At 37.8% G+C, this 14,703-nt stretch overlaps 1 protein-coding gene across 5 annotated transcripts; it reads right to left on the reverse strand.

Annotated features, from left to right (window-relative positions):
- Positions 1 to 554: 554 nt before the first annotated feature.
- On the reverse strand, positions 555 to 12,625 carry LOC121322432 (uncharacterized protein C4orf54 homolog). 5 transcript variants are annotated; one of them, XR_005951034.1, is made up of 3 exons: positions 7,660 to 12,625; positions 1,861 to 1,990; positions 555 to 998 (listed from the first exon to the last, which is right to left on the reverse strand). XR_005951034.1 is itself a non-coding variant. In XM_041262396.1 (2 exons), exons 1-2 carry the CDS (start codon positions 12,471 to 12,473, stop codon positions 986 to 988), a joined length of 4,827 nt encoding a protein of 1,608 aa, XP_041118330.1. In that variant the 5' UTR covers positions 12,474 to 12,625; the 3' UTR covers positions 555 to 985. The 5 variants fall into 5 exon arrangements, 2 of the variants coding, with proteins under 2 accessions (XP_041118330.1, XP_041118347.1); XR_005951035.1 differs by having other exon boundaries at positions 7,638 to 12,625; XR_005951036.1 differs by lacking the exon at positions 7,660 to 12,625 and adding an exon at positions 4,595 to 4,760.
- Positions 12,626 to 14,703: the final 2,078 nt, after the last annotated feature.

A 14,703-nucleotide genomic window follows, 5' to 3' on the forward strand; every position in this document is an offset into this window, starting at 1 on the left:
TCCTCAAAAAGCCATCATAGTAGAGTTCCTCCATTTTAGATAAGAGGAAGGTTCATATAAGGGGAATTCGGATAAGGGTAAAACTTAATAAACCAGCCTATGTGAAAGCATAACCCACACTATTAATGTCTGCAGGTGCCATGCACTGTTCATAGTTATAGCAGCTGAATCTGTACAATTGAATCACAATAAATATCTTCACAAACTCTGTTTATAAATTGCAGCAATTGTTTCTGTTTTATATATATATATATATATATATATATATTATATATATATATATATATATATATATATATATATATATATATATATATATATATTGACGTCAAGTTTCAAAGTGGGGAAATGGTTTAAAATCAATAAATCTTCACATTATATTTTTAAGATTTTTTATTAATTAAAATTAAACAAGAACTGAAGCTGTAATATTGACAGATTCTTAAATAAAATTAATATTAACTTGTGCTCGTTAATGAATTAAAAAAAAACAAGACTGATGTTTCTCCATTAAGATAGGACTGAAAAAAGATACTTTTAAAAAATAAAATTATTTAAATTATGTTTAAGTTATGAATGACGTTTTATGATTTAAGAAAAAAAGAAAAGAAAAGAAACAGGTTGGTTTGGTAAGTCTGAATGGTACAAAATGTTGCCAAGTCAACTGAAAGCTGAGATTCTCTTTTAAACATATTTCTGATTATTCATACACAAAATGATCAGGGTTCTCCTTAATACTTAAAGGCAGAACAAGGTGATATAATTAGCAGATAAGCAGTAGTCACAATGCACAGTTTCAAATATGTCTGCATGCTGCAAATATTAACAAAAAATAAATCAAAACAAATTGAGGGGTATTTAGATAAATAAATAAATCTGATTAAGCACATAACATTCTGTTGGCAGCAGTGATGTAATTAAAGGCATTGTTTTAAATCTCTCTGACCGTGCCAAGCCGTCTTCATAATCGAAAGGGGGTGGTTCTTCATAACTTGCTCCTGTACAAAATAATAATACAAAAAAATACCTGTGTGAATACTCTTTGAGGATTAATTAGACACACATGCATATTGTAATTCACATAAACAATAAATTAGCCATGTTGCCCCTAATGTTTGTTTCATTCTCTCAGGAAAACCTATTTTTATACCAGTGAGCAGAGGCGCTGAAGCACCCCCTGGATTGAAGTGCTGTGCACCTGCTTCCATCATATACAGGGGTTATAGTTTTGTTCAATGGCATTCAGCACCTCCACTATAAAAATGGTTCCAGCGCTTCTGCCTGTGAATGCATCTAGTGTTGGCATGACCCAATCCCAGCCATTGGGCCTCTTTCAAGCACAAACTACCAATTCTGTCTAATCATAGACTAATGGCCGTTGAGACCAAACAATTAATTTTACTCATTAACTATGCAGATTTTAAAGTCATTTAAAATCCAAAAAAGCAATTCAAGTGTATAAAAACAAAGACTGTTTTATATGTCACTGACGTTTTATTACAGTTTTCATTTTCAGTATATTCTTTATTTGTGCTGGAGCTGGTGCAGAGAAAGGGAGTCAGGGTCTCATACTTGCCAAACCAAACCATTAAGACCAGTAAAAAAAAACACAAAGCTTTACTGCAGTTCTGCAGGGTTTGAAAAAGTAGCCCATGTCCTGCTCATTTCTTATGCTAACAAAAACGCAGCCTCATCGTGTTCACCTTTGATACAGAGCAAGATTTTTAATTGGGGGCTGAACTACAGTTTGCCGGTCCCTGTTCACCAGTAAAGAAGATGACTTGCATATAGTGCATCAATGAACATGAGGACGTGCCTCTTAACACATGAATAGGCGATTATATAGTCATATATACTCACCATTAAAGCAGAAAACCATTGATACTACGGTTGTGATCACTAATAATAAGGTGCAGGGGGGTTGGCCAACAGGAACAGGGTAAATCCAACTTCAGCATAACCAATTTGTCTTTGCCAATTTCATGTACATCTTGAAGTAAAAATGACATTGTACATGAGAAATAAACAAATGGAGAATTCTAGCAGCATATTTTACATTGCATGTGACTTACACAGTACTGTTGGCAGAGCTTAACAGCACAGATGGGGAACTGCAAACTGTAGATGCCCCTAGTTTTAATTTTTGATGCCATGCTATAGTTGACCTTTTGTTTGTTGGTGCTTTACAAATACCCCTGTAACAATGGGAGTATCCATCACAAAATAATAAAAATAATACAAAAGCTCAAAATATCCATGAATGGAGGAGCTGTGAGGGCTTTTATTCTAACAGTAAAAAAGACAACAGAAACAAAATATATTCAACACACACAATTGTGAAGTCACCAAGATAGTGTGGTGTGTGTGTGTGCTGCACCTTTCAAGGAAACCATGGCTTAGTAATTAAACATGAAAAAAGGTACACCCCCAGGATAAAAAAAAGAAAAAATAAAATGTCAGTATGTTGCATATTAACCATAGACAGAGAACAGCTTATCCTGTTCTTAAACAACAAACCATTCCACCTAAAGCAAAGAGTGGCATCACCTGTATAAAGAATGAAAGCAGGTGTCAGTATCAAACATAAAGTTTGCCATATATATTCATAATAAGTTGCCTACCATATGATAACAAAAAATAATCCAGTGTCTTAATATCCATGTGAGGAACCTAATCAATCACTAGAGTCAGAACTCATAGGGAAGTAGGTCACAATAGATCCCTCGGGATTTACAGCTTTTAAGGTGTTTTAGGATCTTGGATTTACAGTTACAGCCTCTCCCTCTCACAATCTTTCTTTTTTTTAAAGACACTCTATTAAAAGGTGACCTTGTGGCAGCGCTCCACAACAGCTTGTCAGATTACTTACAACAGTTGTGGTGCCTTCTGCATCAGTAAAACAAATACTTATTAATATTGACATTATCTGAAAGATGTAACGCCCATTTTCCAATGTATACAACTCATATTTGGTATTGTGATAAATCCAATGCAATTAGCAATGTGAGAGTACAGGATAACCATGTATTTCCAGCATTAGTCAGGACCTATGAGTGTGCATTGGTTAGTCTGCAGTGAATAATGCTGATTTTGTACTTTCTTTTTTGTCTAATGTGCTAATTATAAACTGTATGATGATTTCTTTAATACAGAGAATATTTTCTGTGGTTGTTTATTTTACAGCATGCAGGTCTGGTTTCAGATACCCTGGTTAATATTAATCATACAGGCCACCTTACCTAAATTAACACTAGCTAGTTCAGGATTAGTGCTACAGGGTCTATGAAACTCATCAGAAGTGTTAGCGAAGGCGTAGGATTTTTCAAGATTAACAAGGGTAAAAAATCAGTTTATGCAATAGCTTTTCAGACAGCTGCATAATACATTGATGTGAAAACAGACCTTCCCTGTAATATTAGACCTGAACCAAGCCTGGTGCTAATTTCGGGTATGTGGCTATATTTAGGTATTGGAACAATATAAACAATATACTTTGACTTGCATGATGTAATTAAACACAGTCGATTTGTGTGAATGTTGAAGATGATTCAGAATATTTTATATTTTTAATTTAAAAAATATAAATATAAAAACAATCACAACAAGGTTTAAAAAAAATAAAAAAAAATAATCCTAACCTCTGTCAGGCAGGATTTACACAGGAGATGTATGGTATCATGTTTTATATTCATGAAGACCGTCACAGGTTTATTTGAGTTCTAATGACTAAAGGGCATAACCTCATAGGATTTACGCGCCTCGTATGGGTATTTACGCGCAAGAAGAAGGGTTTACGCGGGGTCGGAGCGCGTATTCGCATTCTGGAACAAGAGTGAGAAAAGCGCGCGCACACGTGGGGCACTGGTACGCGCTTCAGGGAGCGCAGGATTAAATGTAGGCGTGGTTCAGCAAAAAAAAAAAAAAAAAAAAAAAAAAGAAATAGGAGTTCCCACAGATACTCGGAGGATAGTCGTTTCTGAAACGGCAAAAGACGAGGTAGGAGACACCACGTGTAAACTACCCGGCCTGACAGCAAGGGGGCGCGCGTAGGAGCTTCAGCCTAGCAGCCATGAGTAGCAAACACAGTTGAAGTCAACCACAATTATGTAAAGGGGAACTGTACTCAAAATAACAAGGCTCTTTAAATACAATGTATACAGAACAAATGCGTATCGCTGCACCAGCTTTGTTAACAAGTCACGCGTTTGGCCAGTATTTCAATTTTTTCTGACGCTTTCACGTCGAATGGAAGTGCTGGCCGCAGCCATACTTCAACCTTTCTGGTGGAGCTGTTACGTCATATAGTTGACAGCCACCCACAACAGTGAACGCGACGGAAGAGATCTCCAATACATTTAAAGTTAATTTGTTTTAATGGTTTTTATACGATATACCTCTCGAGGAGAGGCTGAAAATACATCAAAAGCTTTAGTTAACATGTTTTATATTAAAATAGTTATATATTCATTTGCATTACAGATCCCCTTTAAATTCTCTTTCGATCTTTAAAACAAATGTTATAGCTCATTATTGCTGACATGTTAAATACTGTTAGTTGTGTGAGAAGTGCTTGTCAAACGCAAACTCCAGGCACCTTTACTTGGCCATTCAGAGGCGTGTCTTTGTTCAAGATTTGCATTCCAGAGTCCGCGGGAGCGTCAGTCTCCACCCACAGCCAGCCACGTGTAGAGATTTATGGATATGGAAGGCCATCTGAGTCAAAGGCAAAAATGACTACAAAAGATTTAGACGTGAGTAGTTTTTCGAGATTTACGATTATACAGTATAATCGTAAATCTCGAAAAACTACTCGCTTCTAAATCTTTTGTAATCATTTTTATATTACTTTAGTATAAATACATGTTAATTTGGATTCATTTGTTGTTTTTTTCTGACTTTATGTGAACGAAATAACACACATTTGCCTGTTTTCCCATTGGAAATAGTGATATTTTGAAATATCACTGTCCTGGTCACAAAAGCAAAGTTTGTGGGGAATAATAGCCATTTTCTATACTGCTGAGGCATAAGAAATTAGGAAATAACACTTACTACCCAGGAACAAAAATTGTGTTACATAGTGTAATGTAACGTTGGGTCTCGTGGGCCCACTGTAGAGAACATGTTGCTGTTGCAGCCTGGTTCCAACCAGGTCCGCTCTTTGCCACCCGCGGACCCTATATAAAGTCAGAACCTACGCGCTGACAGAGAGGGTGGGTGCTGAGAGAGGACTGCAACGGGAGCTATAAATAAATAAACAAAATAAATAAATACAACCATATCTCGAGCAACGGCACTTATATGCATAATTCAATTTCTCTGATACAACGGCACTTATAAGCGCTATTCCATTCCAAAATAAACGGTTATTCCAGCGCCAAAAGAAACTTTCGAAGTGTCTCCTTTGTTCACACTGGAACCCGCAACACGCTGCAGCCACAATAATAATAATATTGTGATGGACATTGCTATTTCTGACGGTAAAGCAGGAGGCTGAGAGATAAAAATTATTATCAGACGTGTTATACTTGATAATAAACAAGGTCCCTGGTCAAGACCACGCCACATAAAATGTCAAACCTCAATGAGACGGCTGCACTCAGCAAATGTGTTTGCAGCGCAGAAGAAAATATCTCGCCGCCATACTTGTAATATTCGTTATTTTAAATTGATATCTTCTTGTCTAAATGATACAACAGAGGTTATTGGCTACTGTGCCAATTACATCGTGAATAAGAAGCGATTACAAGTTAATAGGATGTCTGACAAGCAATGTAAAATGACTAGACACCAACGTAGGAAACACGTAGACGGTGTCGTTTTTTCTAGAACATGTACCGATTAAAATTGGTACACGTAGTCATTTCTCTGCTCTGATTGGTCCCAATTAGTACATGTATCGAATATTTGAAACCTGTACAACACAACGCGTTTTTGACCCAGGTGGCCTTCCATTTTACACATATTAATTAATACACATATTCATTAGGACCAATCAGGATACATAAGATACTATGCGTTCTAAACAAATTAAAATTATATACACCGTATTACTTTAATTTGGCGCCGCGGCGTTTATTTTAAATTGATCAAAATGACTGCGGCCCTTAAACGAGGGTGTGATTGGTTGTTAAGGGGCGGGGCAATTCTGGTGTTGCAGTTCAGTTCAAGAGTGTGATAGATGTTTTTCTGCACCAAAAACTACTTCAGAATATCAGCTTGATTTCTGTAAAAACTCAATATGTCCTACTCGGTTTTTGTTTTGTTTTATCTCACTGTAACTTGCTTGTTTGTAATTTCTCTGCAAGAGAAATTGAAACTTAATCTTATGATAGATAGTAATCACGTTGTTTTTATTTGCAATATGTATAGGGCGTTGAGTGATAAGCTTCAGTAGTTTGAGACTGTATTCTAACTATCTATAGTAGGCATAAAAAGGGCTACAAAAATACAACTGCAGTGAATTACAGTAGACTTTCATAATAATGCGATTATGCATGTACACATTCAACAACAACAACAACATCATTAAACATTGGCATTCAAAATATAATAATAGTTTAGATATTAACAGCTGAAGAGAGATTTGTTGTTTGGTTTGTATTAAATTATAGATTATTATTATTATTATTATTATTATTATTATTATTATTATTATTATTATTATTGTAAAATAATTGACGGCATAAATATGTTAGAAATTCTTACTATGAACTATTTATATTTTTCAGTTGCATCTATTACTTATAACAATTTTAAAAAATGGTGTGAAATGAGGCTTCTTAAGCCCCTTTCACACTGCCAGGCTCTACCCGGGTCAGAACCTACCCAGGTCAGGACCTGGCGTCATGCGGGTTGGGTACATGATTTCACACTGCTTTTGATAAAACAGGGTTGATTTGGGTGACAGATGCAAGTGCACAATGTGCGTATCAATGCCCCGGAAGCAGCTTGTTACGGACGCTTCCATCCAAGCTTCTCTGGATTGAACCGTTGGCCCAAATGTCGATTAGAGCAAATGTTTCTACATCCCGGTTGCAATCTGGCTCATGCTGTGTCTCAATCAACACAAATATGGCTAAAACAGAATAAACAAAAATGTCCTTTCCAGAAGTCGGCTCACAAACCTTCCGTCAAACATTTTGTCTTGCTCAACTTGGATCAAAGTGTGTCAACCCACATCCTGAGTTGGGTCACTGGGACCTGGGTTAATCCGGGTACAACCGAGGTACATGGTTTCAGACTAAGCGGGATTGTAACCCGGACAGCCGGGACCCGGGTCCGGACCCAGGTGGGAGTGCCAGTGTAAAAGGGACTTTAAATTCTACAGCTATGGCCAAAAGTTTTGCATCACCTGAAAGAATGTTGCTAATGAATAACTAATGTTGCTTCATATGAGTCAAATAACGTTACTTAATAATGCTACGTTAAAATATTCAATTATATCCCGCCTTGCAGTTTTCCATATACTTAATGTATAGGGATTTGTCATTCAAAACAATTGCTTAAAGGAAAAAAAAATGTTATGGTAGTAACATAATAAACTGTAAGGAAAAAAATCTACTGTAATAAAATGTTTTATGTGAACTGTTATTGCTTCTAACATGTAACAAAAATGTTCAATTTAATGTACTTACATGTCGCTCTCAAGTGATTTACCTGTGCTCCACAACAAAACGCATGGTAGTTCCGTCAAAGGAAGGTGGGGCGATTATTCTTGGACCTTGCTGTGACACCATACTAATCACGGGTTTTCCATCAGAGAATGCTTTTGACCCCCCGCTTGTTATGTGTTGACTGGTAGATGGTGCCTGTGTAGATTTCCCAGTGGGGATGTAGTAGGGGCTTTCCATGTAAGCTACATCTCCTTGTTGTCCCAAATGTGCCACTTCTCTGCTGTTCATTTTATCCATGCCATCTGCCTCTGAATGAGATGACAACTGTGTCTGCAAAGTCCTGGTGGGCAACACAGCGGTTGTGGGAAAAAAACCTGGGTATAGCATGTATGTGGCACCATAAGCTCCAGAACTTAATGCTAATGGTGAGATGGGCATGGGCACCGGGGCCATTGGCTGCTGGGGCATAGGGATATCTACATACTGCCCTGTTTCAGGATCAAAAAGCCTCTTTGTAGCAGGTTGGATGGGGGTATCTACAAGGTAATATTGTCCAGTTGTGGGATCCAACAGCATCTTCCTTTGTGTCTGCTGGAACTGGTCTATAGGTGGCGCCACAGATGATGAAAAGCAAATCACCTGAGGCTGTGTACCAGACATTGACATTGGCAGGGAGTGATGGTAGATGGTGGCAGTAGGGGTAACTGGGGACCGTGTCTCCATAACAATGGAAGATCTTTTGGGGGACTGGCTGCTGTCTTCTTGTCTTCTAGAATCAGCTGGGTTGAAATAGTTCAAAGTACTGGTGGTCTGGGGTTTGGCTCCTGTGGCTGTAACGGTGTACACAACATTTTGCTCTTGACTGGTTGTGGTAGGTTTGGCTTCGCTAGTTTGAGGTTTAACTGGTATTGTAAGGTAGTTTTCTGAATCTTCTGTAAAGGTTGAATAAGTCTGCGTTTTTTCTGCTTCACTGATACCTTTCTCCATTTTGGCAGGTACAGCTTTGCCTTGTGATATTTTAAAGGACATGGGGAGTTTAGGAGATTTGGGAACAACGCTTTTTGTAGTGAAAGGTGGTTGTGAAGAAGTATAGGTCTGAGGCAGCTTATTGATGACATTGATACTGCTGTCCCTGGAAGAAGTTTTCTGGTTGTTAGTAAAAGTGAAAACATTTTTGTTGGTTAAGGCTCCACTTTGCTGAGAAAGAGATTTGGGCACTTCTTTGTCCTCTTTGTTAAGGGGAATGTGAAACATTTTCAGGTTCTCTTTGACATCTTTCTTCCTCAAAAAATCGAACACTGACCCTGCAACTGCAGTCTGACTTGACTTTTCAGCAGTTGGATAAGAGTTTCTCCTTACCAATCTTTCTACTGTCGATAAACTTACAGTCACATTCTTCTCTTCACGTTCTGCTGTTGTTTTTACCGCGCACTGCTCCTGATTGCCCTCTGGACCCTCTTCACTGGCAATAAGTGACAGCACATGACTATCGGTAATTGGCTGTGGTTGAGTTTTGCGCTTCCACTCATTTCTGTCGAAAACATACAACTGTTCCATGGTTTTAACAGCAGCTCTGAGTTTTTCCAAGGCTGCCTGATTGGCCATTTTCGATTCTGGTTTCTTTTCACCGAGTTCGATAATTATTTCCGGTTTCTGTTTAGCTGACCTGGTTTCAGTTTTCACCCCAGCAGACCCCTCAGACGGTTCGCTTTTCTGTTGCTTTGATGCAGGAACCAAGGGAGCTCTGTCTGTTGTTCTGTAGACCAGTATGGTTCCTTTTTTGGCACCCTCTGCTGGAGGAGTTGACAACCTGTCTACCTCCAAAATACCCTCAACTGGTCTGCGTTTTGATGGTGTCACGTTGCCTTTTGTATTTACTGACTGACACTTTATTAATATAGGTGAAAGTGAGCCCTGTTTTCTGAAATGGCCCTGCTGGATAGATGTCTGCTCTGCGTTCTGATTAGAAGCAGAGCCTTTGGGGTCGTTGTTGTCCAGAGAAACGAAGTGATACGAGCTTTTAACCAGTTTGCGCACGTCCCTGACTTGATGAATCTGTGTTTGGAGCTTGTATTTGTTGTCCCTTATGTCTCTGACCGTGAAATGGGGCACTTTTTCCGACGACTCACCCTTTAATGCTACAGAGAGCGCTTGGCATTTTAAGTCATCAGCTGTTTTTGTCAGGTTGGCCGCATTGCAACCTATATTGGGAGTTAGCAGCTTAGCAATGTTGAACGGGTTGCGTTTGTTTTCCTCTACGCTCCGCAGGCTTATTTTGATTTCAGGTGACTTAGAAGTTACCAAGCTTCTGTCTGAATCAGCTGCATACAAGGTGTCAAGGCTCAGACGGTTGCTTCCATCTCCCAGATCTGTAAATGCCCTTGTTGAATATTTGATGTTTGGCTGTTTTTTTTCTATTTCATTCTCACTGGAAACAAGCTGAATGCTCGGCACAAACAGATGCGACATTTTAGTTGATTTGCTGCTGCTCAGTTGGTGCTGCAGTCCCGTCTTATCTGTGGAGGTAACCGATTTCCCCACAAGGGTGTTATCATCGTTTTTATATTCCTTTTGAAATTCTAGCTTACCGTCCCTCCATGATCTAAATGCGCTATTGTGGCTACGAAGTAACGTACGCTTGGCTGCATCAGATACTCCCTTTTTAGTATCAAACCCCGCTTCAAAGGAGGACTCAAAATTAGTTTCTGGTATATGAGTTAAAGTGTCTTCCTTATGATCAGAGTCCTTGACATCAGACGGTTTGCTTTCCACAAAATCTTCTATATCATTCAGTGAAACAATTGTGAATTCAGAACTCCCTTCTGAGAACCTGGAGTTTTGCCTTTGAAAACCCCTGCATTCGCCACCTACCTTTTCTTTAGAGAATTCGAACTCTTTACAAGACAGACCGGGAGACAGTCCTGGAAAGGAGGGTTCAGAGATCTCTCCTCTTTCCATTTTGCGCTCCTGTTCAAACTGCATTTTCTTAGAGATGACATTTTTGAGAAGGCTTGTGGCGAATTGTGCTTTCTTGTGCGGACCTTCCATGGTTTCCCCTGCTTTGCAAGTTTGCTTACTGCTCTCACCCCCCAGCTCACTTGGCAAGGTGTCTGTAACTTCATCTGTAGAACGCGATCCTGCCACATTTTCTGCAAAATTTGCACGCCTTTCGCTTCCAGGGACACCCGTTTTAACATTGCATCGAACATTTAAAGTTTCACTCAAAGTTATTACCCCTTGTTCAGTTTCTTCTTTCACTTGTATTTCATTTGTTGAAGAAATGTTCCTTTTGCTATTTGCAATGTTTCCATTTAAAGATATGCTTTTACTCTGAGGTTGCTGTATATTGTTTTCAGCCAAATTCTTGTTAATTTCAAAAGTTGACGTAGAGCTCTTATGGGAAACCACGTTTTGCTTGCTTCTTTGGGTCAGATTGCCATATTTTAGGTCAACAAAAGTTGACCACTTGTTAATCCCAAGGCCATGTTCTGATAAAGATGCAGAAGAGTCGCTGGAAGTGCTAAAATTAATTGTGTCAAAATAAGGGCAAGCCAAACTTCTGAATGCTCTGGCAGTTAAATTACGCACTTCATTGTCAGCATCATCCAGCTCACTGACAGCACTCGATGCGCCACTGGAGTATTCATTGGTATCCTTTTTACCTTTTAATTTACTTCCAAAGTGCAGACGTCCTGGTGCTGCAATAAAACATTTCGCATGATCGCTGATTTTCTCTGTTTTAGCACCAGTGCTTTTTAAGACATAGCGGCTCATGTCTCTCTCATACTTGGCATCATAACCAATGTTTTCCTTTTCTTTGACGTTGCTAGGCTCATTTATAGCCCTGGAAGTTGTTTTGATTGACAGGTGAATCTGGCCTGCAGAATTCTCACTGCCGTTTTGGTTCTTTGACAGACTTTCATCTGAGCTAGCGGATTTGTTCGTGTCATATAGATCGCTTTCATGCTTAGTGCTGACTGCTGCTCCGCTAGTGCGCTGAACTGTATTATTAGATTGAGCCTGATTCTTGCTTTCCACATTTACACAATCACTATACTCTATCTGTGTCCCTTCCACAGTTTCATCACTGTCAAAAGAGGCATAGTCCACAAAGGAATTGACCAAGTGGTCGTCCTCAAAATCCCAAGAAGACCTCTGCCCAAAGTCATAATCAACATCATCCCCTAACTCACACAGCTGTATTTCATGAGTTGAAATATAGTGGGTCTCATCCTCATTGTCGTTTGATGCGTAATCGTCCCACTGCTGGGTGCTAGGGTTTTCTTGCTCATTCTTTCTATTCAAAAATATATCCGTGTATTCCAGTTCATCGTTGTCATAATCCAGCGAGGGTTTTGCCTTAGACGTTTTAGGTGCATTTTTTGTTTCAGTTCCAGAGATGATGCCCCGCTTTTGAAGCGGCGTGTCAGCGCAGTCTGCAAATTCATCATCGTTATTGGAGATTTGAGAGGATGAAGCTGATTCAGGAGAGCCAGGGAAATCGTCATCAAGAAACTTTTGTGCTCTAACCCCCTGCGAAAAATCTTTATTATATTTACAGTTCATGGATGTGGGTTTAGCAACATTGCCATTCATTTCTCGGTCGTCGGGTCTTTCATTTCCAGCAGTGGAGGTGTCGTTTTTACATTTAAATATTGCCAGCTGGCTTCCTTCACCAGTAAAAGTAACTTTGACAGTTTTTGCGCTTTCCGATTTCATATCAAGAAGATCATCTATTTCCACGCATTTGGATTCGTCCTGTTGTTTCCCTGAATTACAGATAGCCTTGTCTGGTAGTAGCTTTCTGTAAGGAGCATGCTCGACCCGGTAAGTCAGAGTTTTCTGAAGCGCTTCCATTATTGCCTTTTCCACTGTCCGAAGGTCTTTGTTGTTAGCGGTATTATTGTTTGTGACCTGGGACGGTAAATCAGTGAGAAAGAAAGAGAGACACAAGTCCCCAGGAACCCCTACTTCACTCCCTGATGTCTGGTGGACCAACCGGTCTACTGGTGGTGTTCTTGCTTTGCTGTGCAGCTCTTGTCGACAGTTGTTTTTGTGGTGCTCAAGGCTGTCAGTTTGAATGCCTTTGGTAACAGCAGCAGAAATTGCATTCCACCCCCCCTGCCGCATAAAATGAACGCAAAGCATCTGGAAATTCCTATTTTTACAGGAGAGTACCACGTCATACTTAAATAAGGCTGCAATTACTATTCTGGATTAAGTATAGGGTACAAGCCGCTGTGTAGTGAAATATATAATAATAATAATAATAATAATAATAATAATAATAATAATAATAATAATAATAATAATAATAATAAAAAAACACATTGTTAGTGACACACGTGAGTGACACTAACACTCAATCGGCGTGACAAAAACACGTTTATAAATGTACAGTATTTCCATTTTACCTTATACTGTTAGGTTTTACAGTTTCCACATTTATTGTGTGGATGTAGTCGATTTATACGTATAGTCACTTGCATGAAATACTATGAAGCTATAAATATAGGCATTAAGATGACGTTACACAAAGCTGTGTGAACTTAAATTTTATGGGAAGGTTATTTTAGTTAGGCTTAGTTTGGTTACTTGTGTATACTACTGTACATGTGATGCTCAAATGAAGATTAAGTAACAACAGTTGGTAAACTTTCAACAATGTACAACCTTCAAGAATATATATGGATTTAGTAAGTAGCCTATTAGAAAAAAAAAAAAAAAAAAAAAAAAAAAACGATACAAAGTTTTGAAATATCCCTAAAATATTACCCTTCTGCACTATTTGAAAGTAAAAAAAAAGTACCTTCTTCAATTGGGAAGGATATGGCATGTGTGATTAACAACTGCAGGCTCCCTATAAATTCCTAGCACCCTCTGTTGCTTTCTATTTCCATAGTGTTATGTAATAGCTAATTAACGCAGGTCCATAATGAAATGAGAAGATAAGAGGAGAACAACTATACACTATGCAAAGACTGTGCCTCAGTTATGCCGACTGAATAAAGCCTATCTAAACTGTCACATTTCTTTATTTTGGGAATAAACGACCCAAAACAATCCACCTGTTGGAAGCTTTTTCATTTTGTTATATTCCCTTCTTAAATGGTAAAATACTGTTTGTGTTAAAATAAGTGGTTTCTATCTTTAGTATTATCTTTTAAATTTCTGTATTGAAGTATTCTGTATTCCAAATTGAAGTTAAATCTGTATATATATAAGTTATATATATATATAATATATTATTGATATATATATATATATATAAGTATAATCATATTATATATAAAAATATTATATATATATTATATGGATAATTAAGTTTATTCAGATTTCATTGATTGTCTATTGAGAAAAACTTGAATAAAACCAAGTAATTTTTCGTTCTGTATTAATACCACAAGACCAAGTCAGTATATCTATTGTGATTTTGTAAAACTAGATAGTTCAGTCAACTACAGTTCAGTCAAACTGCTTTCATCTATGAGTCGGTATCACTATTTGTAATCTCTTCATGTAGATTATTTGTAGTAGATCAATGCTCAGACAAATAAAGAGACACACATTTGCTTGCTGAACAAAACCTGTGTATTGAGTTAATCTCTAATGCATTTTTCTTTTTTTTTTTTAATGTTTTTATTATTATTATTATTATTATTATTATTATTATTATTATTATTATTATTATTATTATTATTATTATTATTTTAATGTAATGCAATGTTTATGTATAATGCATTTATATTATATATTCCTTTTGGATCGTCACTTACTGCCCGTATGACTAGAGATATTTAAAAGTGTTAGACAGCAGTAGGACTAGCGATATCGAACAGTGTAGACAGCAATTTTGGCAAGCTGTAGCATTGCAGCACAAGAGTTAGCAAGAGATCAGTTTTATGGAGCAGTTTCAATACAAAATACTGCATTAATTCATTATCTCACAATGTTTTATAACTTTAAACACCATAGAAACAATGACCCTATCTACACACTGTAATGAGTTATAAGCTAATTTTACATTTAACCTTAAGGAGAGGTCAAAGGTCATGCTCAAGGTATTTCTTTAAAGGAGCATATATGG

The sequence above is a fragment of the Polyodon spathula genome, chromosome 1 (assembly GCF_017654505.1).
Source record: "Polyodon spathula isolate WHYD16114869_AA chromosome 1, ASM1765450v1, whole genome shotgun sequence".
Taxonomy (NCBI): Eukaryota; Metazoa; Chordata; class Actinopteri; order Acipenseriformes; family Polyodontidae; genus Polyodon; species Polyodon spathula.

Bases quoted from the DNA above. Each gene is read 5' to 3' on its own strand.
- LOC121322432 (XM_041262396.1), bottom strand. From the start codon at position 12,473: ATGGAAGCGCTTCAGAAAACTCTGACTTACCGGGTCGAGCATGCTCCT.